The sequence below is a fragment of the Pezoporus flaviventris genome, unplaced genomic scaffold (assembly GCF_033815535.1).
Source record: "Pezoporus flaviventris isolate CSIRO_AGI_PZ_B2104156 unplaced genomic scaffold, CSIRO_AGI_Pfla_v1 ptg000011l, whole genome shotgun sequence".
NCBI classification, from domain to species: Eukaryota; Metazoa; Chordata; class Aves; order Psittaciformes; family Psittacidae; genus Pezoporus; species Pezoporus flaviventris.
The window spans coordinates 3,434,309-3,459,218 of record NW_026892559.1 but is presented as its reverse complement, the minus strand read 5'-3'; the positions used below and the strand labels follow the sequence as shown (position 1 = coordinate 3,459,218).

The window sequence follows — 24,910 nt, the reverse complement described above, 5'->3', positions numbered from 1 at the left end:
ACACCGCGCATGCCCCATTACCGCCGCGCTCGTGTCCTTTTAAAGGACACACGGCTCCCTCCGCCACCGGGCGGAAGTGTCCGGGCTCCATGCTGGAAGCGGCTTCAACCGCCCGCAGCCTGGCTCTTCCGGGGAGGGCAGCGGGGCTCCGCTTCTCACTGGTTATGTCCCCTTCCCGGAGGCCTTCCGCTTCCCCCCCGCCTCTCGCCGTTCCGGTGAACTCTATGGTGGATCCGGGAGGGGCGGGTGCGCTGCGTCAGGGGGCGCCCTGCCCCACTTCCGGCGCTCTATGGTGAGGCCGCGGCGTCGCCGCTGTACAGCGTTGGGTGCGCTCCCGATGGCCCCGCGGCGCCGCGGCGGGCGGGCGCACGGGCCCCGCTGAGGAGCCGGCGGGAGGGTGGCCGGGGCCCTCCAACATGGAGCCCGAGACGCTGGAGGCGCGCATCAGTGAGTGCGGCTGCGAGCAGACCTCTCGCTCCCTTTGATACGGCGCGGCCCGGCCCGGCCCAGCCCGGGAGCGGTGGTTGGCGAAGGGGGGGCACCGGGGTGTGAGGGAAAGGCGGCGCTCACGGTGGGGTCGCAGCTAGCGGTGTGTCAGGGCGGGCCTGGTGCTGTGTAGAGGGGACGGCCTGGGGCAGACAGGGGTGTTGGGGCCGCAGGTATTGAGGTGTCTTGGAGGGAGCGGGGGCAGTATTGACCCTCACTTCCCCACGGGGAGATCTTGCTCACCATCCCCTTCTCCCACCCTTAGACAAAGCAACAAACCCCCTGAACAAGGACCTGGACTGGGATGGTATCAATGCTTTCTGTGAGCAACTCAATAAGGAGCTAGAGGGGTAAGTGCTGTGTCCTTTCCACAGTGTGCTCTAGGTCACAGGCCTGGGTTGTGAATCCACCTGGTAAAATTCAGTGTGGCTGTTCTGAGAGCTGAATAGGCACAGAGCGCCCCAAAGTGGGGGTGGGTCCTGGTCCTCTGACAGAAGTTTCCCACAGGGTTTTGAGATGTCTTGATGCCTTAAACTTGCAACATGCTTTTCAACCCTGGATTCACAGATAATAACACAGGCGCCAGGCTTTCCATCAGTAACCAGCTAGTCTTTTTTTCCCTTCACTCCGTCCAGTCCTCCGCTTGCTACCAGACTTCTTGCCCACAAGATCCAGTCTCCGCAGGAATGGGAAGCTATCCAGGCCCTCACGGTAAGGGCATCTGCAGGCTGGTAGAACTGGATGGAGGGCCAGCATGTGGGGCTGCTCCAGTTTGGCTGGAGGGACACCAGGAGCTTTGAATTCTCTCTGAGAAAACCCTGTAGCACCTGGGCCCTTGGGTGGGAGAAGGGAGAAGATGGTTCTACAAGACTGGAGAGATGACTGGTAGGAAACGTCTTGTTCCTAGGAAGGATCAGAGCCTGTTGGAGTTGATAGCTTATTTTTTTTTCTTGTGGTGGATTTGGCAGTATTAATAGTTGGACCCTATGATCTTTTCCAACCTAAATGATTGACTCTTAATTGTTTTATGGATCCACAGTGTGAAACCTCACCAGTGTTTGTGAGCTCTCTAACAGAGCCTTCCATGGGTTATTGAGCCACCTCTGCAGACACTGACCCCAAGGAGGAAACTCTTCTTGCTTCCCTTTGGGAGGGTGCCTGGCCACCTGGGAGGGAAAGGGGATGTCCTCTGCTGTGAGGATAGCCACAGCCCCGGTGCCTGGCACAGGGGGGGTCTGGCTTCTGAAGCTGCTGCAGGCCCCATGCTGAGGCTCACCTGGCCCCTCTCCCCAGGTGCTGGAGTCCTGCATGAAGAGCTGTGGCAAACGTTTCCATGATGAGGTGGGCAAGTTCCGCTTCCTCAATGAGCTCATCAAAGTGGTGTCACCCAAGGTGGGTCTCAGAGCATTGTGCTGGATGGAGGGGACTGGAGCCTGGTGGCAGGAGGGCTGTGGGAAGAAGTAGTGTCTGAGCAGAAAAGTCAGACACCCATTGAGATGAGGGGGAAACAGGGCACTGCTAGTAGGAAGTTTAGTCCTTGTTCCTGGTGAATTTTCTGATGTGAAGGTGAGCTTTCAGCCTTCTGCTCCATGCAGATTCTTGATGCAGGAAACTGAAGGCCAGCCAGACATGATGCAACCAGTGCTTGTGAGACTACTGGGTTTATGTGCGTGCCTGGAGTTGCCTTCCCTGTGGGCTCTGTTTGTGCTCAGGAACGTCCCCCAGCTTTGACATTGTGACCATGTCTCTGGGGTGTCCCAGTCTGGTTGAGACACTGTCAGAGGGCAAGCCCAGGCCTGGTCAGTGGTGCTCTGGCAAGTCCATCTGAAGGCTCAAGTCAGAGAGGTGCTGATGCTGCTGTTCCTGCAGCAGAACAAGCTGTGCATGCTTTCCTATTCAGTCAAGACAGTTAAGACCAGCAAATGTAGAGTTAAGGGAACACAGACTAAATATGACTAAGGAAGACTTTCATCTGTCAGTCACAGCTTGTGATGATGAATAGCCAGGGACAGTGACAGCAGCATCCTAAAGTCCTCTTGTTAGGCACCCTGGAGAATGTTCTCTACCTTAAGCCACTGGCCCCAGGTGACATATGCAGTGTTTGTAGCACCAGTGCCTCCAGGAGACCCATGGGAGAATCGTGAAGGATGAGTGCATGGCAAGGGGAGAGCTGTAATGTTTGGACATCTCACAACTGGGTGCTGGTCATCTGGGGCTCACCAGGTTCTAAAAGGTGCCACACAGTTGTGCTGGAGAGTGAGGCTGGGCCCTGCTCCAGGGACCATTACCCACAGTCCTTCCCTTCCCAGCCCTGCTGTTTTCTCATTCCCAAAGCACTCCCTTGCTGAGCAGCCTCTGTTAGCGATATCCTTTCCTTCACAAGGTGACAGAGACTTGCCTGAGTCTTCCCACTTGTCCCTGCATGTCACTGAGGGGTTTCCACCTCTGTGTTTCCTGTGGAGGAAACCAAGCACAGCACAGGACATGTTGCAAGGGTCTCGTGAGCTTTCCTGCTTGCTTCCTCTTTCCTCCTCCTTGTGCCGTTGGGAACGGTCTCACTTTTGGGGGAGGGGAGGAGAGGAACAGACCAGGCTTGCAACGGCTCAGATCAGCTTCAAGCCACGTCTTCTCTCTTCCTCTAGTATCTTGGCAGCCGGACATCAGAAAAAGTGAAGTCAAAGATCCTGGAGCTGATGTACAGCTGGACATTGGGGCTGCCTCACGAGGTGAAGATCTCAGAAGCCTACCAGATGCTCAAGAAACAAGGTGAGAGGCACAGTCTGGAAGGGGAAGGTGGAAGGATGGTTTGGACAGAATCTAAACCACTCTCCCTTTCCTGTGCCTACACCCAGCACATCCCTCAGTCTGGCTCAGCACCAGAGGCAGGTGCCTTGAGGCTCCTAGCTTTGCAGAGGGAGTTGCTGGTGGTCTTTGTTGCTTGATGGGTCAGAGGGGACATAGCTTGCTCTTACAAGGGTGGGGCACTGGGAAAGTCAGAGGCTGAAGGGCTGTGACTGCTTTTGCAGTTGATGCTGGCTTTTTCTAAGAGGATATTTGTGGGAAGTAGAGGGCAGTTCTTCCATGAAAACACAGTCTTGGATCATGGGTAGTAGGAGCAAACCTACACACCCTGAGTCCCAGCTGGGTTTGGTGGGCTATTAGGGAAGAAAAGGCCTAAGTGGCAGTGCCATCCCCCAGTGGGTGAGTCCTCCTGACCTCCCTCCATTGGTGTCTACTGCAGGGATTGTGAAGTGCGACCCAAAGCTGCCTGATGATGCTCCTTTTCCACCTCCTCCCCCTCGGCCCAAGAACATCATCTTTGATGATGAAGAGAAATCCAAGGTAAGGGCTCTGTACAAGGAGAATGTGAGCAGGCATCATCTTCCTTGCCCCAGCATCTTCTGTCCACTGAGGTGGAGATCCAGAAAGAGTCAGAGCCCCTCTTCCACATGCTGTCCTTCGGAAAACACATCACAGGAATGCTGAGGGCCCACTCCAAAATCATGACAAAGGAAACAGCCAGAGGTGGGGCATGTTGGCTCAGTTTGACCTTTGGAGCACGTAGCAGCAAGATGGTGCAAAGGGTGAAGTACTGATATTAGCCAAGCAGGTTCTGGGAGGTTTGCTGCTGTGTGCTCTCCAGGCTTCTGAGCTATCTGGTCAGGAGGTTTAAATCCCAGCCCCAGATGCTGTTGCTGTTATCTCTTCCCCAACCCCAGCATTGCAGTCTTCTTATTGCCCAACTACTTAGCCCCTCCTTGACCCATTCTACAGTGTTTCCATCAGAATTTTGTCACCCCTCAGACAAGCCTCTGCACTATCAGTGCTGATACATTTAAGTAAGTATTGTCCTCCTCTGGGTGTAGTTCTGCAGCAGAGGTGTGCCCTGCAGCAAACTGGCATCACATGTGCAGGCTTTCTCTCTTCTTCAGTACTAGTGCTCCTGTGCTCCAGGGTTTCCATGGTGCATGATGGGCAGGCAGGAGCCAGGAGCAGGTTTTAAATGCAGGGGATCTTCAGGGAAAGACCACAGCCACAATGGGAAAAGGAAGTGCAGTTGTACTACTTCTCTCTCTGGTCTCTAACAACCCACAAGCTCTTGTGGCTGGGCTTGCAAAGGGCGGGCAGTGTCAGCTCCCTCTGTCATATACAGGTTTAGGGCAGGGGTAACTGGCTTTAGTGTTTCAAGAGTGCCCCTGGCTGCCACTTCTCAGCTTGGGCTCAGTAGTGTCTTCTCTGTTTGCAGATCCTGGCTCGTCTCCTGAAAAGTTCCCATCCTGAGGATCTCCGGGCTGCCAACAAGCTCATCAAGGAGATGGTTCAGGAGGTGCGGCTGGGGAAAACGGGAGCTGGGGACTCGTGGTCTGCATGGCAATGATTGACACCAAGGGAGCAGTAGCTCTGTCCTTATGCAGGTGTACAGAGCTTCTGCCCCAAATCTCGCAGCAGCAGCAGCTGCTAAAGAGTCCTTGTGTGATTTTTTTTTTTTTTTTTTTTTTTTTTTTTTTTGTGTGTGATTTTTCTTTTTTTTTTTTTGCCATCCTTTGGCTACTTGGAGGAACGGCTCTGGGCACCTTCTGTGTCCCAAGCTCCACTGCAGCCCTAGTTCTGTGGTAATTCCATTCTTGTTTGGCAAGTGCTGGCCCAGAGATGATCTGGAGCAGGAGCTGTTTTGAGGGTAATGTTGCTGTGCCTTAGTCCAGGGAGTTGGTGTGTTTGCGGGGCCAGCCGTCTTCCATTCTAAGTTGCAGACAAGAGCAAGGACATTATTCCCTATGTGCTTCCCCTCTAGGACCAGAAGCGCATGGAGAAGATCTCCAAGAGGGTGAATGCCATTGAGGAGGTGAACAACAACGTGAAACTACTGACAGAGATGGTGACAAGCTACAGCAAGGGGGAGACAACAGAAAGCAATGAGGACTTAATGAAGGTGAGGAAAGGCCATCCCAGCATTCTCCCTGGGCTGAGGTGACCCTTATCTGCTGAAGTTCCTCCTGCCCGTTTTGCACCCCCAAATGAGTATCCTGCTTCTCATCTCAGAATCCCTTTGTCTCTCCCCTCAGGAGCTGTATCAGCGCTGCGAGCGCATGAGGCCCATGCTTTTCCGGCTCGCCAGTGACACAGAAGACAATGATGAAGCTCTGGGTAAGCATATCTGGCCCTTCTTGTTCTGTCCCCCTCTCCCTCCATCTTCTTTCAGGGAGCCTGTCCTTGGCAGCTGCCAGTCTGTTTGGAATGTCTGCTTGCTGTAGGTTAAGTCTGTGGCTTGGCACTAATCATGAGGACATGGCAGCAATCGGCAGTGTAACAGGCTTTCTCCACTTCACTGTAGCATGTCCTGCTGTGTCAGTATACCCTGTGCAGCAACAACTGTGAAAATGCTGTCTGCAGTGCGCTGTATCAGTTCCTCAGGCCTTGTTTTGAAGGAATAGACAGAGCTGGAGTATAAAAGGCACTCTTGTTTCATCACAACTTTCAAACTTCCCACCTATTCAATTTCAGCGGAGATCCTGCAAGCCAATGACAATCTGACACAGGTGATCAATCTCTATAAGCAGCTTGTACGGGGAGAAGAGATCAATGGGGAGACAGTGGCCGGTTCCATTCGAGGTGAGGAGACTTGGGGAACGGGGACAGGAAGGTTAAGCAGAGGAACCCTACTACTGGTTTCCTGCAGTGTAAGAGACGATTGAGAGAAGTGAAAAGGTGAAACCTGCAGGAGGTCTGAGTGGGGCTGGTGAGATGAGGAAATGGCTTGTAGAGATGACTGATGCACAAAGTGAGGGAATTGAAAGGGAGAGCAGAAGGAGAGTTTCCTCTCCCAGGGGTGAGGAAGGATAGCACACTGGAGAAGGTTTCTGTCTCTCAGCTTGTTCCTTCTTTGCAGGCAGCACCTCAGCTCTGCTGGATCTGTCAGGCCTGGATCTCCCAGCAACAGGCCCTTCCTACCCAGCCTTGCCCACCCTATCAGGTGGCTCAGCAGTCCCCATGCCTGACCAAGGTGGCTCTGTCTCCTTGCTGGATGATGAACTCATGTCTTTAGGTGAGAAATCTAGAGCAAAAGCTCTTTTATTCTCTCCTTGACTCTGGACAGTCTGCATGGATGGTTTTCCTTGTGGCAGGAACATGAATAAGGGAGAGTTCTGGGAGAGATGAATAATGAAAGACCCAAGAAGTGTCCTTAGTATGAAGGAGAAGGAGGGAAAGACCCTGCTATGATTCTGAATTTCAGTCCGATGGTCTTTCCTGCCTAGTCAGAGCCTGCAGGATGTGCCCTGATTTGCTCTGGGAGAACTGACCTGGCAGGTAAATCAAGAGTGATGCAATGGCCATCCCCAGATGGGATCACAAGGGTGGATCCCCCCCCAGCTCCTCGTGTTTACTCCTTGCAGCTGAACTCAGATGCATGGGACTTCCAGAACTATTCACACGGAATTCTTGTGATGTGCCAGTCCTAGGAGGCTCTAGAGTCCTTCTTTTCCCAGCCAAGTATATGTTTCCAAAGACAGGTGGTTTGAGTACAACAGCATGGAGTAGACAATGTGGTCAGTTGGGCTTGTCAGCACAGTGGTATTCACTTCGCTGTCAACTGAAGTGAGAACTGGATTGTAACTGAGGATCCCCGGGCAGAAAAAACACTGTCACCCTCCTGACTCTCCCCCATGCAAAGATAGGAGCCAGAGATGGAGACCAGATTGGTGGCTCTGCCCTGCTGCTTCTGTGTCTTACTCAGGCCACATTTAATGCTCTTAAACCACTTGGTAGCTAAGCATCATGTTTGCTTTTATCCCTGGCAGGCCTGAATGACCCAGCACCTCATCCTGCCCAGGCTGGTGACAGCAGTGGCTGGAACAGCTTCCAGGTAACATGCCGGGAGCCAGGGCAGAAGGTGGGGGCAGGGGGGTGGGGAAAGCAACAGAGGGAGTAGGTAGGGAAATGTCCCACATCTGTTGGTTGGTGCTGATGTGCAACCCTGCTTGGGGGGTCTCCTGTGCACTCTTTTTTACAGTCATCGGATAGCAATGAGCTCAACATCACCCCTATCACAGCAGCACCACCAGTCAAAGCAGATGCTGGCTCATCCTCCCCCAAACCTTCTCCTTCCACCAGTGGCCTGGATGACCTGGACCTCCTGGGCAAGACTCTGCTGCAACAGTCTTTGCCTCCAGAGTCTCAGCAAATGCGATGGTAAGCAGGGGTAGTGTGATCTCTCATCGTGTCCATTTCTGGGGTGCTTAAGGTGCCACTTCAGTGCCCTGTTCCACTCCTTGCTCTCTCTCTCCCTACAGGGAGAAGCAGCAGCCACCCCCCCGGCTCACCCTGAGGGATCTCCAGAACAGGAGCAGCTCTGGCACCACAGCCCACAGTCCCAGCACTCTGCCCATGCTCCAGAGTGTTTCCCCTAATCCCACGCTGCCCCTGGCCTCGGAGCTGCCTGCCCCTGCTGCACTCCCAAAAGCTGCTATCACACCAGTTGGAAGTTCTGCAGTCCCACCACAGCCTCCTGCCACCACGCTGCCCCAGGAGATCTCATTGGCCAACATCACTGTGCCTCTGGAGTCAATCAAACCCAGTGAGCCAGGGAGGAAGAAGGGAGCAAGCTTGGGGGGAACAAACCATGTGCACTTGGAAGGGAAGAGTGTGAGGAAACTTCTTGCTGGTTGGATTTTGTGGAGGTTGAGGGGGAGTAGTGTCTCTGTCACTTGTAGGGAGTCTGGGTGATGGGCAGAGGTTGCTGCAGGACCAGTTCCCTCTTGCTGACTGCTGCCTGTCCCTCCCTTTCCCACAGGCAGCATCCTTCCTGTGACGGTTTATGATCAGCATGGCTTCCGTGTCCTCTTCCACTTTGCTAAGGATGCTCTGCCTGAGAGGCCTGATGTGCTTGTGGTGGTGATTTCTATGCTTAGCACAGCCCCACAGCCCATCCGCAACATTGTCTTTCAGTCTGCTGTCCCCAAGGTAAGGCAGCTGATGGGGCTGAGGTCCCCAGACCTCACCAAAGTGCGATTCTGCTTCTGCAGGAAGGGCAGGCTGGGTGGAGGGAGCTCTGTGGGGCTGAGAATGAGTTGTGCTGCTTTCAGATTAGCAGGAGCCAGCACAATACTCTTTGACTAAACTGTGGAGGCTCTCCAAATACAGGAGCACGGCCTCTGGCTGCCATGTCCCTTTTGGGAATGTGGGCTGCTCCTCTCTCCATAGGTGATGAAGGTGAAGCTGCAGCCTCCCTCAGGCACGGAGCTCCCGGCATTCAACCCCATTGTCCACCCCAGTGCCATCACACAAGTCCTGCTGCTTGCTAACCCACAGAAGGTAACAGCACTGTTGCTGGGGCATGAGCAGGGGCTGCTCTTGCTTCCTGAGCAAAACCTTCCTACCCCATCCCTGTTTGGTCTCCTTGGCTTCCAAGAGACCTGCAGGGTTTGTGCCTCATGCCTTTCTTTAACCCTCTTCTGACTTTATTCTTTCTCCCCCATCTACAGGAGAAAGTGAGGCTACGGTACAAGCTGATCTTCACTATGGGAGAGCAAACCTACAATGAAATGGGGGATGTGGACCAGTTTCCCCCACCGGAGTCCTGGGGAAACCTCTAGGGCTGCACGTTGCAGGCACTACACTGCAGAGTCCTTGGGAAGCCAGCCCTCAGGGGCTGGAGTAGCCCGAGGAGATGGGGAGGGTGGGTGGGGGACTGCTGCTCACGCTCTATTCGCCAGATGGCCGGGCGAGGGCCAGAGGGAGCGTGCCTCGAGGAGGAAAGCAAAGACACCGGGAGATGTTCACCCCACCAGACGTGGAGAGCCTCGTGTGTGTGAGCAGTTGCCTTCCCTGCTCTTCCGAAGGCGACACTCCCTCCCCAGTCTGTCCAGCTTCTGTTCTAATCCTGCTTTCCCCCTCTAGGGGCAGTGGGGAACAAGGAAGGGGAGCTTTAACAGCCTCAGCCTGGGGCAAGGCCTAGCAAAGGAAGATCCTTTTCCTTGTCTGTCCCCTCTGCGCTTCCCAGCCCTTCAGCTGCTTCGTGCTGTGTGGTGCTTGTCCCCCTTGCCCCCTCTTTGGAACTGGGCCTTGGTGGTACCCTGTCTGATGGGATCCCACTGGAGCTGCTGTGGAGCGAGGCTGGATGGAGACTTCATGTCTCCAGCACTCTCCAAGCAGGCAGCTGTCCTTGCTTTGAGGGGGTCAGGAGGAGTCATCTCCCCATATCTCCGTCCTTCCAGCTGAATATGGAACTGTTAGTGGGAGGTGGGACCCCAGGGGCTGGGCAGGGCTTGTTCTGTGCCTTCCCATCCTCTTCACCTAGGCACTGAGTCCCCATAGCAAGGAAGACCACACAGTCCCCATGTGCTTTATCTGCCACAGCGAGCTTTGGGGACTTTGTCCTGCATGCCACCCCCAAGGGCGGTGTGCTGGGAGAAGTGGGGGTGAGTCTCCCTGCAGCCTCCTGCCAGACAGAGAGGAAACAGCACAATCTTCCTCCCTCCTGGCTGGGCTGGAGGGCTTGGTGGGGCAGGGGAGCTTTCTCAGTGTCTTCTCGCAGTGGGGTGGGTGATGGACTGGGAGTCATAGAGAGGCTGGAGGGCCACCCATCACCAGGGGCCACCACTAGGCTCTGCTCTGGGGGGGGGGGGGGGGGGGTTCAGCTGTGCCTTGTGCACCTTTGCCTGGCTCCCTGCGCGGGGAGGGGGCCCACACAGCCACCTGATCACTGTGACACTAGAGGGGGGATCTGCAGGCACGGAGGGGACCGGCGAGTGACATGTCCCCATGGGACTTGTGACTGCAGGAGCCGCTTCCCATCCCTTAACTGGTTTTAAGAGGGCCTGATCTTGAAAAGTAGGAACAAGCTGCGCCCTGCAATAGGCTTGCCAGAGGTAGAAGGAGGCCTGGGCAAGATGGAGGTGAGTGGAGTGCCTCGTGCTCATGGCTTGGGAGGCAGCAAAGGTGAGGTGTTGGAGCTGGGTGCAGCGAGTGGTAGAGGAGAGGGGGAAGCAAGGTCTTTATGCTGGGGTTCTGCTGTGTCTTACTTCCCATTCTGGTCTCTTTTTAGGGTTTTGTATGGGGTTTTTCTTTGCAGATCTTGTTTGGTTGAACAGACATGTATATATTTTCAGTGCAAAATTCTGTAAATGGAAGAAAACAAACATTGAAAACAAAACGCCCGGCGCGAACAGTCTGCTGTATTTATGGGAAATAAATAGTTCTTTCCTGATCCTGTCCCTGCCTTTTGACTGAAGGAATGCCTTTTCCCCTCCCCTTCCCTGACTTCCACCCCACAAGGCATCATTTCCAGCTCATCCTGCCCCTGCAATCATCTAAGTCATCCCCCAGTCACCTGGGGCCTTGCCACCATGGTTTCCCCACTCCCATGACCAGGGAGAGAAGTTGGTGGAAGTCCCCCAGCTGCTCTCAATTCCTTTTTGAGAGGTTGGAAGCTGTGTGCTGCCTGCTTCCCTCTCTCCCTAGGGAGAGGCTGTGGGGCAAGGGTCAGTGCCCTGCATCACGTAAGGAGCAGGGCTTGCCCTCACTCCTGTGCCCCACATGACTGTAGCTTCACCACTGCTTGTAGCAGCTCTTCCTCCTCTTGCCCAGGGCAGTTTTAGTGCAGGGGGGGAAGAGAGAGATCTGCTCTGACAAGGGTCTTGGGGGGGGCTTTTTAGCCTCTGGAAGAGATGCTTTGAACCCCTTAGACTTGATGCCCTTCAGTAACTACACTGCCTGCTGGGAGCACTCCCAGGGCTCATGGCTGGGGTATCAGACATACTTGAGCCACAGGTTTAGAGCAACCTGGCGTTTCAGGCAGGGCTTCCTTGCTCCATCCCAGCTGCCTGCACTGCTTTGCTATGCCCTCACTGGAGCCTTTGCCCTCCACTACAGAGCAGAGCCCAGCACCCCCCTAACTGTAGCCCTTGAGGCCTGGGGGCACAGGTGGAATGTCCCTTCCGCCTCTTCTTCCTTTGCTGCTTGTCTCTGCCCACAAGCTGACCACTTCCTGCCTGTGCTCGTGCTCGTTCCTTTGCCGAAGTTAATGCAGCCGAGAGCAAACTGCAGATGGAGGAAAGCCCCAGCTGCAGGTAGCCAGAAGCAAGGCAAGGTTTACATCTCTCAGCACCAGGAGCAAAGGAGGTGGTGCTGGTGTGAAGGGGATGCTTCGACACAAACACAGAGAGGCTGAGCACTGGAGCAGCTCTGCAGCGAGCGGGCAGCACCCGAGCCTGGGAACGGGGAGTTTGTGGTTCCTGTGTGACTGCATGCGGGTGCTGCTGTGCTGTGCTCAGCCCCGAGGAGCTCTGCCAGCAGTGGGAGAACAGGGAGGAAGGGGCCTCCCCAGGGCACAGGGCAGCAGCTCTGTTGTTCTAGAGAGCGCTGGTGATGGGAAGTGGGGTGGGGGGCACAGAAGGGGCTGCAGGAGTGGCTTTGCTGCTCGACCTCCTGCATTTGCTACGACAAGAGGGATATGTGGCAGAGGGAAGAGAGTGGAGTTGTACCCATGAGCACGGAGCAGAGTTTGGGTGACCAGGCAGGGCAGGATGTACATCAGAAAGAAACTCCGTGTGTGCTGCACAGCTAGCCGGCATGGACATGAGCTAGTGGTGGGCAAGGCAAGAGGGGGAAAAACAGCAGCCGAGTTGAGACAGAGCAAGAAACAGAGCGTGGGCCCTTGCTTGGGCTTGGCAGCACATGTGCTTGTCCTGCCTTGTTATGTGTTTGCTGTAATATTTCCCCTTTAAGGCTGGGCTGAAGTTATTTATACTTGCGGGGTGGTGACAGGAACACAGAGTGGAGCAGGAGCCCTGAGCTGCTCTTACCTGCTCTGCAGCGCAAGGGCAGACGGAGAGGAAGGAAGCTCAGAAGAGAGGGAGCCAGAGAAGGGAGTCCAAGGGAGGGGAAGAGAAAGAAGGCAGGGCGTCCCCTGGGAGGGATGAGGGAGGGGGCCAGCCAGACAAACAGAAAGGGGGAACAGGGGAAGGAGAGGTCCTCAGGGAAAAGCAAGGGGAGAACAGCTCTGGGGAGCTGAGGGGCCACCAGCGTCTGATGCCAAGCATTGCCAAAGGGTGCTGAGTGGGTACAGACAAGTGGAGCAGCTCTTGCGGTTCCCTCCCAGCACTCAAGATGATGAAAAAGCAGATCAATTGGATGCGGCAGCAGCTGTCCCATCCCAACATCACCGGCCGGTAAGGACTTCTGCACTACCTGCTATGGAGGGGATGGGAGGGAGCGGGATGTGGGTCCTGGAGGGCTTGCACTGGGGCTGGACTGATCTTCCATGGCCAGGGAAAAGGGGAAGAGGGAATGACCCTGGGTTTAGAGCATCTTCAGCATAAGCTGAGGAGCTGTGGCTTCCTGGTGCCCGCGGGACAATGGGAAGGCTGCACTGGTGCTGCTCAACAGTGATAGGATGCCCAAGACCAGCTACTACCAGATGCTACTTCCACCTGGAAAGAGGCCTTTCCCAAGCTTGGCTTCCTCAGGATGTGAGGGCAACAGGGAAGGACCTTCTAGCAAAATTCCCTTGGCTGTGTAGTGACCAGGAGGGTGTTAGGAACTGGGACCTGCCTTCCCTGCTGAATCCTCACAGGCACTGAATGCTCTGCACAGTTCTAGCAAGCCTGGCAGCATGGGCTTCCTGGCATGCCCTTTGAGGAGAGGGCCGGGGATCTTACAGCTTCACACAAATCCCTCTGGCCCCATCCTACCTCTGCCTCTTCCTTATTTTTCTCTTTGCCTTTCCAAAGCTCTCCCCTTGCAAAACCCAGAACTGAAATTACAGGGCTGGGCCCTCCCTTCCCAGCCCCCTCACTGCTCCTTTCCTACAGCCACCTCCACAGGCTCCCCAGCGCTGGGAGGCTGAGCAGGACCAACCATGTCCCCTGCACCACTGCACTGGTCCTTCAGCCAGCCCAGCAGACCAGCCACAGGGAAGCAGCTTCTACATCCTGGTGGCCTCTTGCTCTTCTTTCATTTCCCATAGGGGACCATGATCCCCTTTCCCATCCCTCCTCGCTCAAGGTGTCTCATCTCCATGTTAGATGCACCTCCGTTTCACTAGTGCCAGGCAGGTCTCAAGCAGCCTATCCTGTCCTAAAGCAAGTTCTTCACCTGCCGCAGAGCCTCTTCTTTGCAGGCTGCGGTCTCACGTGATTTTGCTTGCCTTTAACCAAGCCACCCCCGTTTCCTGCAGCTCCACAGCCTCGTCCCCCATCGGGTGGTAAAAAGAGAGAAACGTGAACTGGGGAAAACAGCAGCAGAGCGAAAGCAAACAGGCTTCCTGGGGCACGGCAATGGCAGCAGGCCGTGAAGTGAGGTTTCCTCTACAGGGAGGTTTGGTGGTGATGGCAGCTGGTGGGATGTGAATCTGGTTTTGAGCAGAATTTGCTGCAAACCAGAAATTTCACCTCCTGATACCTGCTGCAAAACCAAGCAGAAAGCCAGTTTCATGTAGGCGTTTCTGGAGGGGCTTGTGTTGGTCTCAGGCCACAGCTTGGTCATCAAATACATGTGCAGGCTCTAGAGCACTGCCCTGGATTTGGCTTCAGGGGAGTGGTCAGGGGTAGAAGACTTTACCATCAAACATCCCACCCCCACCATGGCCCCACTACCCCTGTCTCCATCTGGACATTTTGACTATGGTGCTCTGACGTGGAAGCTGTGTCTGATGGGTGTCCACCAGCCAGGAAGGTTGGCTGCCTTGCCCTGTTCCGGCTCCATCCCCCTGGGTTCATTCCACCCATAGCCTTGTGTAAGATGGTCCAGGCCATAGCCAGTATCTCCTGCTCCCAAAGAGTGGCGGAAGAAGGTCACCCCATCTGCTGATGGCTCTTTCTGCTTCCCCGGCAGAGCCCAAGAAGCGACGGAGCTGCTGCCAGCAGATCTGCTGCAGGTGAGGTGCGGCAGGGCCGGCAGGCGTGTGCCTGCTTGTGCATGGGTGTGGGACCTGCCCCGCTCCTGCCTGCGGTTTGTCCTGCCAGCACGTCCAAGTCGTGGGGCTGGGATCTGCCCATGTGCTGGAGAGCAGCTCCAGGACCACAGCAGGCTCCTGCTATGGGAAAGGGCTTCTCCGGCCACTCACAGAGGGATGAATCCCGACCAGGAGCTGTCCTCCCTTTTTGCTGGACCAGGGATGATCTGCGCTGCAGCAGGATGCTGTGTGGGCCACTCACGCCAGAGCTGGGTGTTGGGGAAGAGATGGCGTTGGGAAGCCCAGCCCACGGTTGGCAAAAGAGCCTCCCCATTCCCACCTTTCTGCCCTCAGATCGAGCAGAGGATTGAGCCAGCCAAGAGAGCAGCTCACAGCGTGTCCAAGAGGCTGCAAGCCTGCCTGCAAGGGCAGTGCGGCTCCGAGATGGACAAGCGAGTGGTGAGTAGCATCCTCCACCTCAGCCCACACTTTCCTTAGCTCTCCCGTGATTCCGTGAGCTCCACTTTTCTTGGCAACCTGACAAGCCCCAGCTTGGCTTAATTATTCTTGACGATGAAACCGCTTCGTACATTTGAAGCCATGGCGGAGTGGGCTGTGCTTGGTGAGGGCCTCCATCAGTGTCACAGTTTTCTACATGGGTCTATTTGAGAGAAGGCTGGAGGTTTTCTAACCAACTATAAAGCTTTGATGCATTGTTCAGCTAACTGGATCCTGGCTTTGGATGAAGGAACATCCAAAGGGCCCCTCCTCAGGCCCCAGGGCCAGTGGGGATGGGTGGGCCAGGGGAAGATGTGAGCATCCAGTGAAGGGTTCGGCCACTTGCTGTCATGCCATGGTGGCATGCTTCATGGGGAGGGAGCTGCCACATGCCAGGTCACCATCCCTTTCCCAAAACTTTGTCTCTGTGCAGAAGAAGCTGCCCTTGATGGCTCTATCCATGACGATGGCTGAGAGCTTCAAGGAACTGGACACAGAGTCCAGCCTTGGGTAAGTGCCAATGGGAGAAAGTGCCAGGTGTGACCCCAAAACATACTGTCAGTGCCACTGTTTTGATTCAGGGGCTCCCATGGCCAAGCTGAGCTGTCAAACCCTGTCCTCAGAGAAAATACTGGCACTGGAGTGGAAGAGGGGACAGACAGCACCTTCAGCCGGGGGCTGGCTCAGGGTCCCACAGAAGTACTGGTATGGAGAGGGGTGTTGAGTCAGAGAGTGTCACGGTTCCAGCCCACAGTCTTTCCTATGCAGGAAAGCCCTGGAGATGGGCTGCTGTATAGAAAGCTCACTGGCCAAAATCCTGGCTGAGTTTGAGATCACCCTGGAGCGCAATGTGCTGCAGCCACTCAACAGGCTCAGTGAGGTAGGCCTGGATGCCCTCCTGGCTCCGTTCTCCCATCCCATCACCCCTTCCCACATCCCCAAGCCTTCCCCACTCACTCTGGGCCCTCTCTCCCCAGGAGGAGCTTCCTATTATCCTGAAGCGCAAGAAGACCCTCCAGAAGCTGATTTCTGACTGGAACACAATCAAGAGCCGGTATGGGGCACACTGTGGCCAGGGGGCTAGGGCATCCAGGCACCCAGGATGAGAGACAACGCTCTGGGAAACGAATTTCCAAGTGCCATGCCAGGTTTCTCTGGAAGAGCAGCACAGCCATGGGTCATTTCCACATCATGAGTCATGATGGCTCATCTCAGGAATGAGGCTTGGGAAGGGTCCTGCAGGCCCTGGGTGTTTCAGTCAGCCTTGCTGAATGCCCCCCAACCTAACCAGGTCACACCCATTTGTGCAGCACCATCTTCTGGGTGAGGGAAATGAGAGGTACTGGCCTAGGGAAAGCACTGCAGGGCAGTACCTGGACTTGCTGTCCTCCTCATGATCCCCATACCCCTTCTGCACACCCATCCCACCCCATGTCCCTGGCACTGATGCTGTAGGTGTGACTCTTCTCTCCCACTCCAAAGGCTGAACCAAGCTGCCAAGAGCTCCGGTAACAGTGCTGGCACTGGTGCTGGCCCAGGGGCATCTTCTGCTGCCAACAAACTGGAGATCTTGAAGGAGGAGGAGGAGGAGGTGAAGAAGAAGGTGGAGCAGTGCAAGGTGAGACCTTGCTTGCTCTCCCTCGTGGGGCACCTCCAGGGCTGCAGACTTGTTCCCCTTCACGGATTCCCTCCAAAGTGACCCTATACTGAGATAGATGCCGCCAGCCAGTATGTCCTGCCCTCCACAAGCAAACCAGTCCCTCAAGGAGCAGAAACAGGGGGATGCCCCAAGCTCAGGGAAGAAGAGGAATTAAGGGTTCAAAGCACAAGCTTCTGCAGAGAGGAAGCTCCAGGGGCTACAGCAGAGAGCTTATGGGGTCCCCTTGGGCTAGGAACCAGCTGAGCTGGGATCTGTGCTGAGTGGCCGGGGACCTCCACATCAACTTACTCCATGTTTCTCTGAAAAGCCCAGTGCCTTGCCTGGCAGAGCCATGGGCTCATTAGAACTGGAGGTGCAGGCACCTCTTGTCCTGAGACACTTGTGTGAGCACCCTCATTGCAGGAGAGGTCACTGCCACTATAGAAATGCAAGCAATGAAGGCAAGGAGAAATGCCCCCACGGTCCCAGCCTGCCTCCCCACTGCACCCGGAAACCCTCTGTGGACAACTCACAGCCTGGATGAGAGGGTTTTGTGAAGGTGTCCCCTCTTCCTCAGGTGGAAGATTGCTCTTCTCTCTTGTCTCCCCTCCCAGGATGAGTACATGGCTGACCTGTACCACTTCTCCACCAAAGAGGACAGCTATGCCAGCTACTTCATCAAAGTAAGTCCTCTCTCACACTCATCCTCAGCATGTGAATGTCTCTTGGAGTATGTCTGAGCCATGCCTTGTCCCCATCTACACTAAGCCCTCTGCTTAGGACAAGGGACAGCCCCAGGCACCAGCAAATGCCTAAAGCTATCCTTGCTCCATGCACTGCAGGTTAATGCCATCACTAGCACCAACTACTTGTCCTGATGACCCTCCCTCTCCAATTTGCCCTCTACCCACCACTACAGACATGGTCCAATGACCACAAGGGGGTTCCCCTTGCAGCTTCCCCTTTGCCCTGTCTGTATGTGGGCACAATTCCTGGTGGGGGGTCTCTCTGAGAGAGGCTGATGCCAAAAGAAGCACTGTTTGCCTGTCCCATGTCTGGCAGCTGCTGGAAATCCAAGCTCAGTATCACCGGCAGTCCCTCGGATCTCTGGATTCGGCTCTGGCAGAGCTGAAGGAAAGCCACAGCCAGACAGGTACCCAATGGCTCTCCATGCAGCCCAGGGAGGACTGCAGCTGAGCCTAGGGGGATGCAAATGTGGCTTGTGAGGCTGGGAAAGCCAGGTTTTCCCTCACTGTGCCTGCTGCTGCCTCCTATGTCGGGTTGGTGGGTTGGGACCCACACCATGGGGATGCTGCCTCTGCTCTTGGTCAGAGCGAGATGTCACTGTGGCTGGATGCCAGATGACCCCAGAGGCCACCATCCCTCCTGACATTGACCTCTCTCTTCCAGAGCCCTCCTTCACTGCAGACACCCCAGTGGTGGGGTACTACGGTGTGCCCCTAGAGACACACCTCAAAAGCTTGGGCCGGGAGATCGCGCTGCCCATCGAAGCCTGTGTCATGATGCTGCTGGCCTCTGGCATGAGGGAGGAGGTAGGCAGCACTCCTGACCTCCCACCACCCTCCCTCCTTCCCCGAATGCAGTCCCCCCACATCCCTTCCCTCTTCACCTCATCTCCAGGGACTCTTCCGGCTGGCAGCTGGTGCCTCAGTGCTGAGGAAGCTGAAGAGCAGCCTGGCCAGTGGCTCCAATGCGCTGGAAGAGTTTTACTCAGACCCCCACGCCGTGGCCGGTGGGTGCCGGTGATGCAGCATAGGGGGACATGACCGGGCAGTCCCTGCTGTCCCCCAGCACCATCACCCCCATTGCTCCTCCTCCTCTCTCAGGTGCACTGAAGTCCTACCTGCGGGAGCTGCCCCAGCCTTTGATGACCTTTGAGCTCTATGACGAGTGGCTCCAAGTGGCCAGGTAGGTGCAGGCTTTGGGGCAGAAAAGCCTGGCAGGGGTCAAATAAACCCAACTCACCCCCCTCCATCCCTCCTAGCACTCAGAGCAGGGCTGCTTGGCCTTGTTTGCCATGTAGGGAGAGACACAGCACCTGGTCTGTCCCATGCTCAGCAGAAATCCGAATAGCCCAAAATCTTGGGGAACAGCAATAAAAAACAAGTCAGCGGAAGGAGAAAGGCTGCAACCTTTTATATTGTAGAAACAGTATATTGTGTGAAGACCCACTTGACCTCAACAGTGTGAGCCCCATGGCTAGTGCCCAGTTTGGCCTCTTGCTTTTGCGATGGAAGGGGTGGTGAAGGGAACACGGCAAAAAGCCGTGGAAAAGGGGAGAGTATCTTTCTGAAGGGATCAGCTCCATGCCAATGAGCCCCATAGTCACAGTGAAATAGGGTGCTCACCCCTGGGCCCACCCAGAAGCTGCGTTTGTATCATATGAAACCCTCTGAGCCTTTGGGGTGTGATTTTGTCCTCTCTGGATGCCTGCTTAGCTGCCCAGTAAAGGCGACAGCAGGGCATCCCCAACCCCAGGGCCACGGCTCACACAGGGTGGCTAACACTGACCGTCTTCCCTTGCACGCTGTCCCTCTCTGCCATAGGGAGCAGGCTGAGCTCCCCACTCCTCCTTCTCTCTTGCAGCTTAAAGGATGATGAGAGCCGCATACAGAGCCTGCGGGACACCTGCAGTCACCTGCCCCATGAGAGCTACAACAACCTGAGGTGTTTTGTGAGGACAGGGCTCCTTCAGCAACCACTGGGGCAGCTCTTCCTTCCCCAAACCCACACATACCGCCCGCCTGACCTCCTTTTACCCACAGGTATCTGATCAAGTTCTTAGCTAAGCTGGCTGAACACCAGGAGGTGAACAAAATGACCCCCAGCAATATCGCCATCGTGCTGGGCCCCAACCTGCTGTGGTCACAGCAGAGCACAGGGTAAGACCTTGCGTGGAGGGTGGGAGGCAGTGCCCCAGCCCCAGCTGGGGTGCCTGGAGAGCAAACACCATGGGAAAGGCTGATCCAGCAGCCTTCAGGCTGGTCTAAAGCACCTCCATCCTCAAATACTGTCCCTTGTCCCCACGGTCCATGACTGGCACATCCCTTCACCAAGCACATGTCCTCTTGGCCACGCTGCAAAGTAGCATAGGGAGTGGCTGAGACCTGGAGAACCTATGACATGGATGGCCTCCAACACCAATTCCAGGGATTCCAGGACAGGGAACAAGGCCCACCTACTGCCCTTCCACACCCCTCAGAAATGAACACCAGAAGGGTTAATGGCCCAAGATACTTTTTCTGATGCCTCCCCCCACCTTTGTCTCTCAGAGACCCAATGCAACTGGACTTGGCCTCGGTCTCCTCCATCCAGGTGGTCAGTGTGGTTGAAGCCCTCATCCAGCACGCAGATACCCTCTTCCCTGGAGGTAGGGCCAGGGCCTCACCTGGGGGGTGACAGCCCAGGGTGAAGGGAGGAGGAAGAAAAGGGGACATTTCTCCTTCCCCAGGGGGAGGGAAGCAGGGGTGGCTGCACCAGTCCCCTGCCATGGGGTCATCGGGGGAAGCTCTGGGCAGTAAGCCTCTCCTCATGGCATCTCCTCCTTTCTGTCCACCCAGAGGTAGATTTCAATGTCTCAGGCATGTTCATGCCACCTGCAAACAGCAGACTTAGCGACGCCACCCCAGTGGAAGAGCTGACCCTTGATGTCCCTCCAGCTAGCACCCCCACTCTCCTGGATGGAGAGGTGTAAGTCTGGTGGGAGCTGGGGGCTCTCCCAGCTCTCCCCATGTCCTCCCTCATCCCACCCCACACCAGGCTCCCCGTGCCTAGCCAAAGCCTGACTTACCCCATTCTCTGTGCAGCACCTCGAGGGATCTTGAGCCCAGGTCATCCCCAGCAGTGACCAGTCCATCTCCTGAAGCTGCAGGGCCACCAGCTCCAACGTTGACTGACGACACTGCGCGCAAAGGTTAGGGTGCCCCTGCTGGCACAGTGCTTGGGAAATGACACCCTGCAATGCCACCTCCTCTGCTTTGCCTTCATCCCGCATGAGAGGGTGCTGGGGATGTCACTGCCACCGAAGGAGAGTAAGGGCATCTGGCTGGGATCACGGTCAGGGTCCAGCCTCTCACTGTGTGCTCCAGCCCCAGACAAGGTGGGACTGTGGGATGGGCATGGTAAGTCCTCCAGTGTCCCATGTAAGAGAGGTCAAAGCTCATAGCCTCTTGTGAAGAAAAGAGGATGGAAAAAGCCCTCAAAAGCTGTTGGGTCTCCAGTATGGGGACGGGCAAGGGGCAGTTTGTCCCTCTGCAACCCACATCTGACACCACAGCCCCCCTGCCCCAGAGAGAGACCCCAGCAGAGAATACCCCATCCCACCTCAGCTTTCTTTCCAGGCAAGCGCCCGGCTCCAGCCCGACCCATGATGGCTCCACCACCTGTGGCCCAGCCCCGCAGCACAGCCCCTGCCCTGGCAGCCCCCAAGCATGCAGCCAGCCCCAAAGCCCTGCCGCGACGGATGGCCGGGGCGCTCAGCCGAGCCCCCAGCGTCCCACCACCGCTCCCGCCACAGCCAGCACACCGCCACAGCCACGATGCCCCATTGCCGTCCCCCAGGTCCCCGGCCAGTGAGGCCGATGCAGTGATTACCACGGACTGTGCCCCCGGAACCGTGGATGAGGGGCAGCCACTGCCTGAGGCTGGGAGCCCGCTGGCCACATCGCCCATCTGAGCAGTGAGTGGGATGGGGTGCAGTGCGCCCCTGGGCCCAGCACGCACTGTGAAAACACCAGGGTGGTCTGAGGGATGGCATGCCTCTCCAGCTCCTCCATCTTGCCTATCGCCCGCCTCCCCTTACTCTCCCGTCTCCACAGCCTCCTTCGCTGCACCACCATGTCCCTGCTGGGCCCAGCCATTGCTGAGGGACCCAGGGTCCCGTTCAGGTCTCCATGGGGACCTGGGAGAACAGGAGATGGATGGCAGGGAGGCATTTCTGGGGCTGGCGTGGGCAAGTTCTTCTGCAGGTACACAGCACTCATTACAGCCCCTTCTGCCCCACTGTGCCATAAAACGTGTTGCCTCAGGAACACACAGAAAAATGTATATTTTGCAACGAGGTTATTTAGGAAGCCGGTGTCACAAGTCACAGGCAGGTATGAACAGGGCTCAGCCCTGCGAGGTGCTGGAGGCTGTGCACCCGCAAGCTGCAGACGGGAGGGGGACGGGCAGTTCTGCAGGGACGCCAAGGCGGAGAGGGGCGGCCGCAGCCCTCAAGGGGGTGCCTCAAGAGGGGCCGCCTCTCAGGCACCGCCGGGCAGCAGGGGGCGCCCTGCTGCCGCGAGGCCTCCCCGGAGGAGGCGGCTGAGGAAGGCGACTTTAACCAATCGGCAAGAGAGCTCAGACTTTGTCCCGCCTCCCCACCGCCTTCCTCGGCAGTTGATAGGTCTGGGTAGCTGTCACTTTGGCCCCGCCCCTTCCCCTCGAGAACGACGGGTCAGATGGGCTGCCGCTCAGCGCGTTCCCCGCCTCCCATTGGTGGCGGCGGCGGCCGGGGGGCGGTGATTGGCGGGCCCGCGGGGCGGGGCGGGACGCGGCGGCCGGCCGGCGGCCCGGCGGGCGGTGGACGGTGCAGCGGAGCTATGGCGAGCTGCCGGCGGCTGAGCGGCGCAGGGCTGCGGGAGGTGCTGGGCCCGGCGCAGGGGCTACTCTTCGACTGCGACGGCGTGCTGTGGGCGGGCGAGCGCGCCGTGCCCGGCGCCCCGGAACTGCTGGAGCGGCTGCGGCGCAGCGGCAAGGCCGCCCTCTTCGTCAGCAACAACAGCCGCCGCTCCGTGGCCGAGCTGGAGCGGCGCTTCAGCCGCCTCGGCTTCCGCGGCGTCCGCGCCGAGCACGTCTTCAGCTCTGCGCTCTGCTCCGCTCTCTTCCTCCGCCAGCGCCTCCTCGGCGGCGGCGTGGGGAGCGGGGACTCGGGCGGCCGCGTCTTCGTGCTGGGCGGAGAAGGGTTGCGCGGCGAGGTGCGCGACGCCGGCCTGCGCCTGGCGGGAGAGGGCGAGGCGGCGTCCGCCGAGCCGGTGCGGGCCGTGCTGGTGGGCTACGACGACCAGTTCACCTTCGCCAAGCTGGCGCAGGCCTGCGGCTACCTGCGCGACCCGCAGTGCCTCCTGGTGGCCACCGACCCCGACCCCTGGCACCCGCTCAGCGACGGGCAGCGCACCCCCGGTGAGCCCGCGGGCCCCTCTCCCTCCCTTGCTGCCCCGGGGGGGGCGGGGTTGGTCTGGGTTGGGGTTCACCGTCCCAGGCACGGGCGAGGAGGTTCCCTGAGCATCAGGATGCTCACATCCATCCCTGTCAGCATCCCAGTCCGCTTGTGGGACCCTCAGTGCTGAGCTTCCCGCAGCCGAGTAGCCCGTGGCTACGTCTTTTTCTCCTCCCTCTTCTCTCCAGGGACTGGCAGCCTCACAGCCGCGGTGGAAACGGCTTCAGGCCGCAAGGCACTAGTGGTGGGGAAACCGAACACGTACATGTTTGATTGCATCGTGGAGCGTTTCGGCGTCGACCCGTCCCGCACCCTCATGGTGGGAGACCGTCTGGAGACAGATATCCTCTTTGGCAAGAACTGCGGCCTCTCCACCATCCTCACCCTGACAGGTGTCTCCCGCCTGGAAGAGGCGCAGGCCTACATGGCCAGTGACAGCGCCGCTGCCAAGGATATGGTGCCCAATTACTATGTGGACAGCATTGCAGACTTGATACCAGGTCTGGATGAGTAGCAGTCTGTATATGTGGGGGCAGACGGGTCAGGTTCTGCATCCCAGATCTCCAACTGTTCCCATTTCTCTCTCACTGCCCTATTTCCTCAATTCCTGGTTTCTTCACATTCCAGTGCCCTTCTCTGGGGGCAAAATGGGGGGGGTTGGCAGGAGGGACCAGGGTTCAAGTTGTCTTCTTTCTGCTGAGAGCTGTCCATGACGCTTCCTCTCCCTTATATGCCAGCTGCCAGTGTCTCTGGGAGAGAGCTGGAGGCCTTGAGCTCCAACGTGGGGGTCACATCAGTGTGTATGTGCGGCCTCACCCCCTGCAGGAGTTAGGGACTGGGTGTCTTATTGTCTTATTTTCTCTTAGGTAACCAGTGGCGGCCTTTTACTGCTGTCCCTTTGGTCATAACTCTTTAACTTCTGAGCTGCATCCTTGAGGTCCTTGTAGTAAGCCCCTCCTGCCCAGGGATGTCACCCACCAGGTCTCTTTCAGTGCCAGGGCATGTGGAAGGAGTATGCTGGAGCAATGAATGAGAGCATCTGTGCTTCCCATGAGTGAAAGGGAGCATTGCCTCATCTCTTCTCTCCCCCGTTCTTTAGAGATATTTCCTTCGTTGTCCCCCTGCCCCAACTCAGTTAATAACTGTGCCAGTGTCTGAGGGACTATGGGAAGGGAAGAGACTAGTTGAGAGGTTTTTTTGTGCCAAACTGACAAGCTGTGATTGCATACAGCGGGGCTGCAGTTGTACCTTGTTTTCAAGCACCTTTACTGAAGGGGCTTGTGAAGGAGAGAGGGCTCCTAGACCACAACAGCACAGAAATATTGGACTGTACCCAGTGCCCTCTCTCCTCAGTTGGATTTTGCTGTAGTACAGTGAGAGAAAAGGGCTGCTGGGGGTCTGTGCTGCAGCTGCTGGTGTGCAGGTGAGATGGTGGTGGTATTGTCACTGCTGTGGGTGTGTCACAGCCCTCATCCATTCCTTGCTGCTTTGTCTTTTTACCTTTTTTTTTTATTTTTTGATCTTATTTATTAAACTTATTTATTGTTCAAATATTGTATTATTTGTATAAAGTATGCTGACTGGTTGCACCAAGGAGACAGGAGGCAGTGCCTTTAGGCCTCCCTTACTGTCCACATCCCATGTTGATGTTCTTACACTCACTGTGTCTCTGTATATAATAAAGTGTGAGCGTGGGCTGGAAATAATCTCCTGTATTCGCTTGTGGTATCTTTGAGCTCTCGAAAATGAGGATGTGGCAAGACTCAAGGGGGTGCTGCTGAGTAGGCAAGAGAGAGCTGGACCATGTCTTCTGGACAGCATCTTCAAGCTGCTGTTTGCTGCTGTCTCTTACTGGGGTCTGGAACTGGAGGGGAGGGTGGAGGTGGCTAGTGGGGCTATGGGGTAGGACATGGGGTCTGGTCAGGCGAATTGGAGCAGTGAGTGAGGCTATCTTTGCCACCCAATTCACAGCATGGGTGATTGCTTGCTGGGGAATGGTGAGTTCTTGTGCTGTGCCTCAAGTCTGCCCACTGCTAGTCAGGAGGACCCTATGTGGCCATGCACAGTGGTGTCCAGCTCTGCTAGAGCAGGGGTGAGGTGCCACCTCTGTCATGTAGCTTGCAGAAAGCTGAGAACTGTCCAAATCGGGTCTTGCTGTGGCCCTTCTCAAGTACAC

At 56.6% G+C, this 24,910-nt stretch overlaps 3 protein-coding genes across 5 annotated transcripts; all 3 read left to right on the top strand.

Moving 5' to 3' along the window:
• The first annotated feature begins 159 nt into the window (after positions 1-159).
• On the top strand, positions 160-10,690 carry GGA1 (golgi associated, gamma adaptin ear containing, ARF binding protein 1). Of its 2 annotated transcripts, none has more exons than XM_061450879.1 (17): positions 160-292; positions 752-836; positions 1,122-1,197; positions 1,780-1,878; positions 3,129-3,252; positions 3,728-3,828; positions 4,733-4,813; positions 5,279-5,416; positions 5,550-5,631; positions 5,989-6,096; positions 6,374-6,529; positions 7,284-7,348; positions 7,496-7,674; positions 7,776-8,059; positions 8,276-8,445; positions 8,686-8,796; positions 8,967-10,690. In XM_061450879.1, the coding sequence occupies exons 4-17, from the start codon at positions 1,795-1,797 to the stop codon at positions 9,075-9,077; spliced, it is 1,794 nt and encodes a 597-aa protein (XP_061306863.1). In that variant the 5' UTR covers positions 160-292; positions 752-836; positions 1,122-1,197; positions 1,780-1,794; the 3' UTR covers positions 9,078-10,690. The 2 variants fall into 2 exon arrangements, with proteins under 2 accessions (XP_061306863.1, XP_061306862.1); XM_061450878.1 differs by having other exon boundaries at positions 167-447.
• A 656-nt stretch (positions 10,691-11,346) lies between these two features.
• Positions 11,347-21,210, top strand: SH3BP1 (SH3 domain binding protein 1). Of its 2 annotated transcripts, XM_061450833.1 has the most exons (19): positions 11,347-11,552; positions 12,584-12,653; positions 14,317-14,359; positions 14,732-14,836; positions 15,309-15,385; positions 15,644-15,755; positions 15,853-15,929; positions 16,358-16,493; positions 17,129-17,197; positions 17,577-17,667; positions 17,925-18,067; positions 18,156-18,267; positions 18,362-18,443; positions 19,122-19,202; positions 19,301-19,417; positions 19,808-19,905; positions 20,096-20,225; positions 20,342-20,448; positions 20,876-21,210. In XM_061450833.1, exons 1-19 carry the CDS (start codon positions 11,507-11,509, stop codon positions 21,208-21,210), a joined length of 2,031 nt encoding a protein of 676 aa, XP_061306817.1. In that variant the 5' UTR covers positions 11,347-11,506. The 2 variants fall into 2 exon arrangements, with proteins under 2 accessions (XP_061306817.1, XP_061306819.1); XM_061450835.1 differs by lacking the exon at positions 11,347-11,552 and having other exon boundaries at positions 11,939-12,653.
• An 855-nt stretch (positions 21,211-22,065) lies between these two features.
• Positions 22,066-24,440, top strand: PDXP (pyridoxal phosphatase). Its single transcript, XM_061450862.1, has 2 exons — positions 22,066-22,697; positions 22,923-24,440. The coding sequence occupies exons 1-2, from the start codon at positions 22,118-22,120 to the stop codon at positions 23,246-23,248; spliced, it is 906 nt and encodes a 301-aa protein (XP_061306846.1). The 5' UTR covers positions 22,066-22,117; the 3' UTR covers positions 23,249-24,440.
• The last annotated feature ends 470 nt before the right edge of the window (positions 24,441-24,910 follow it).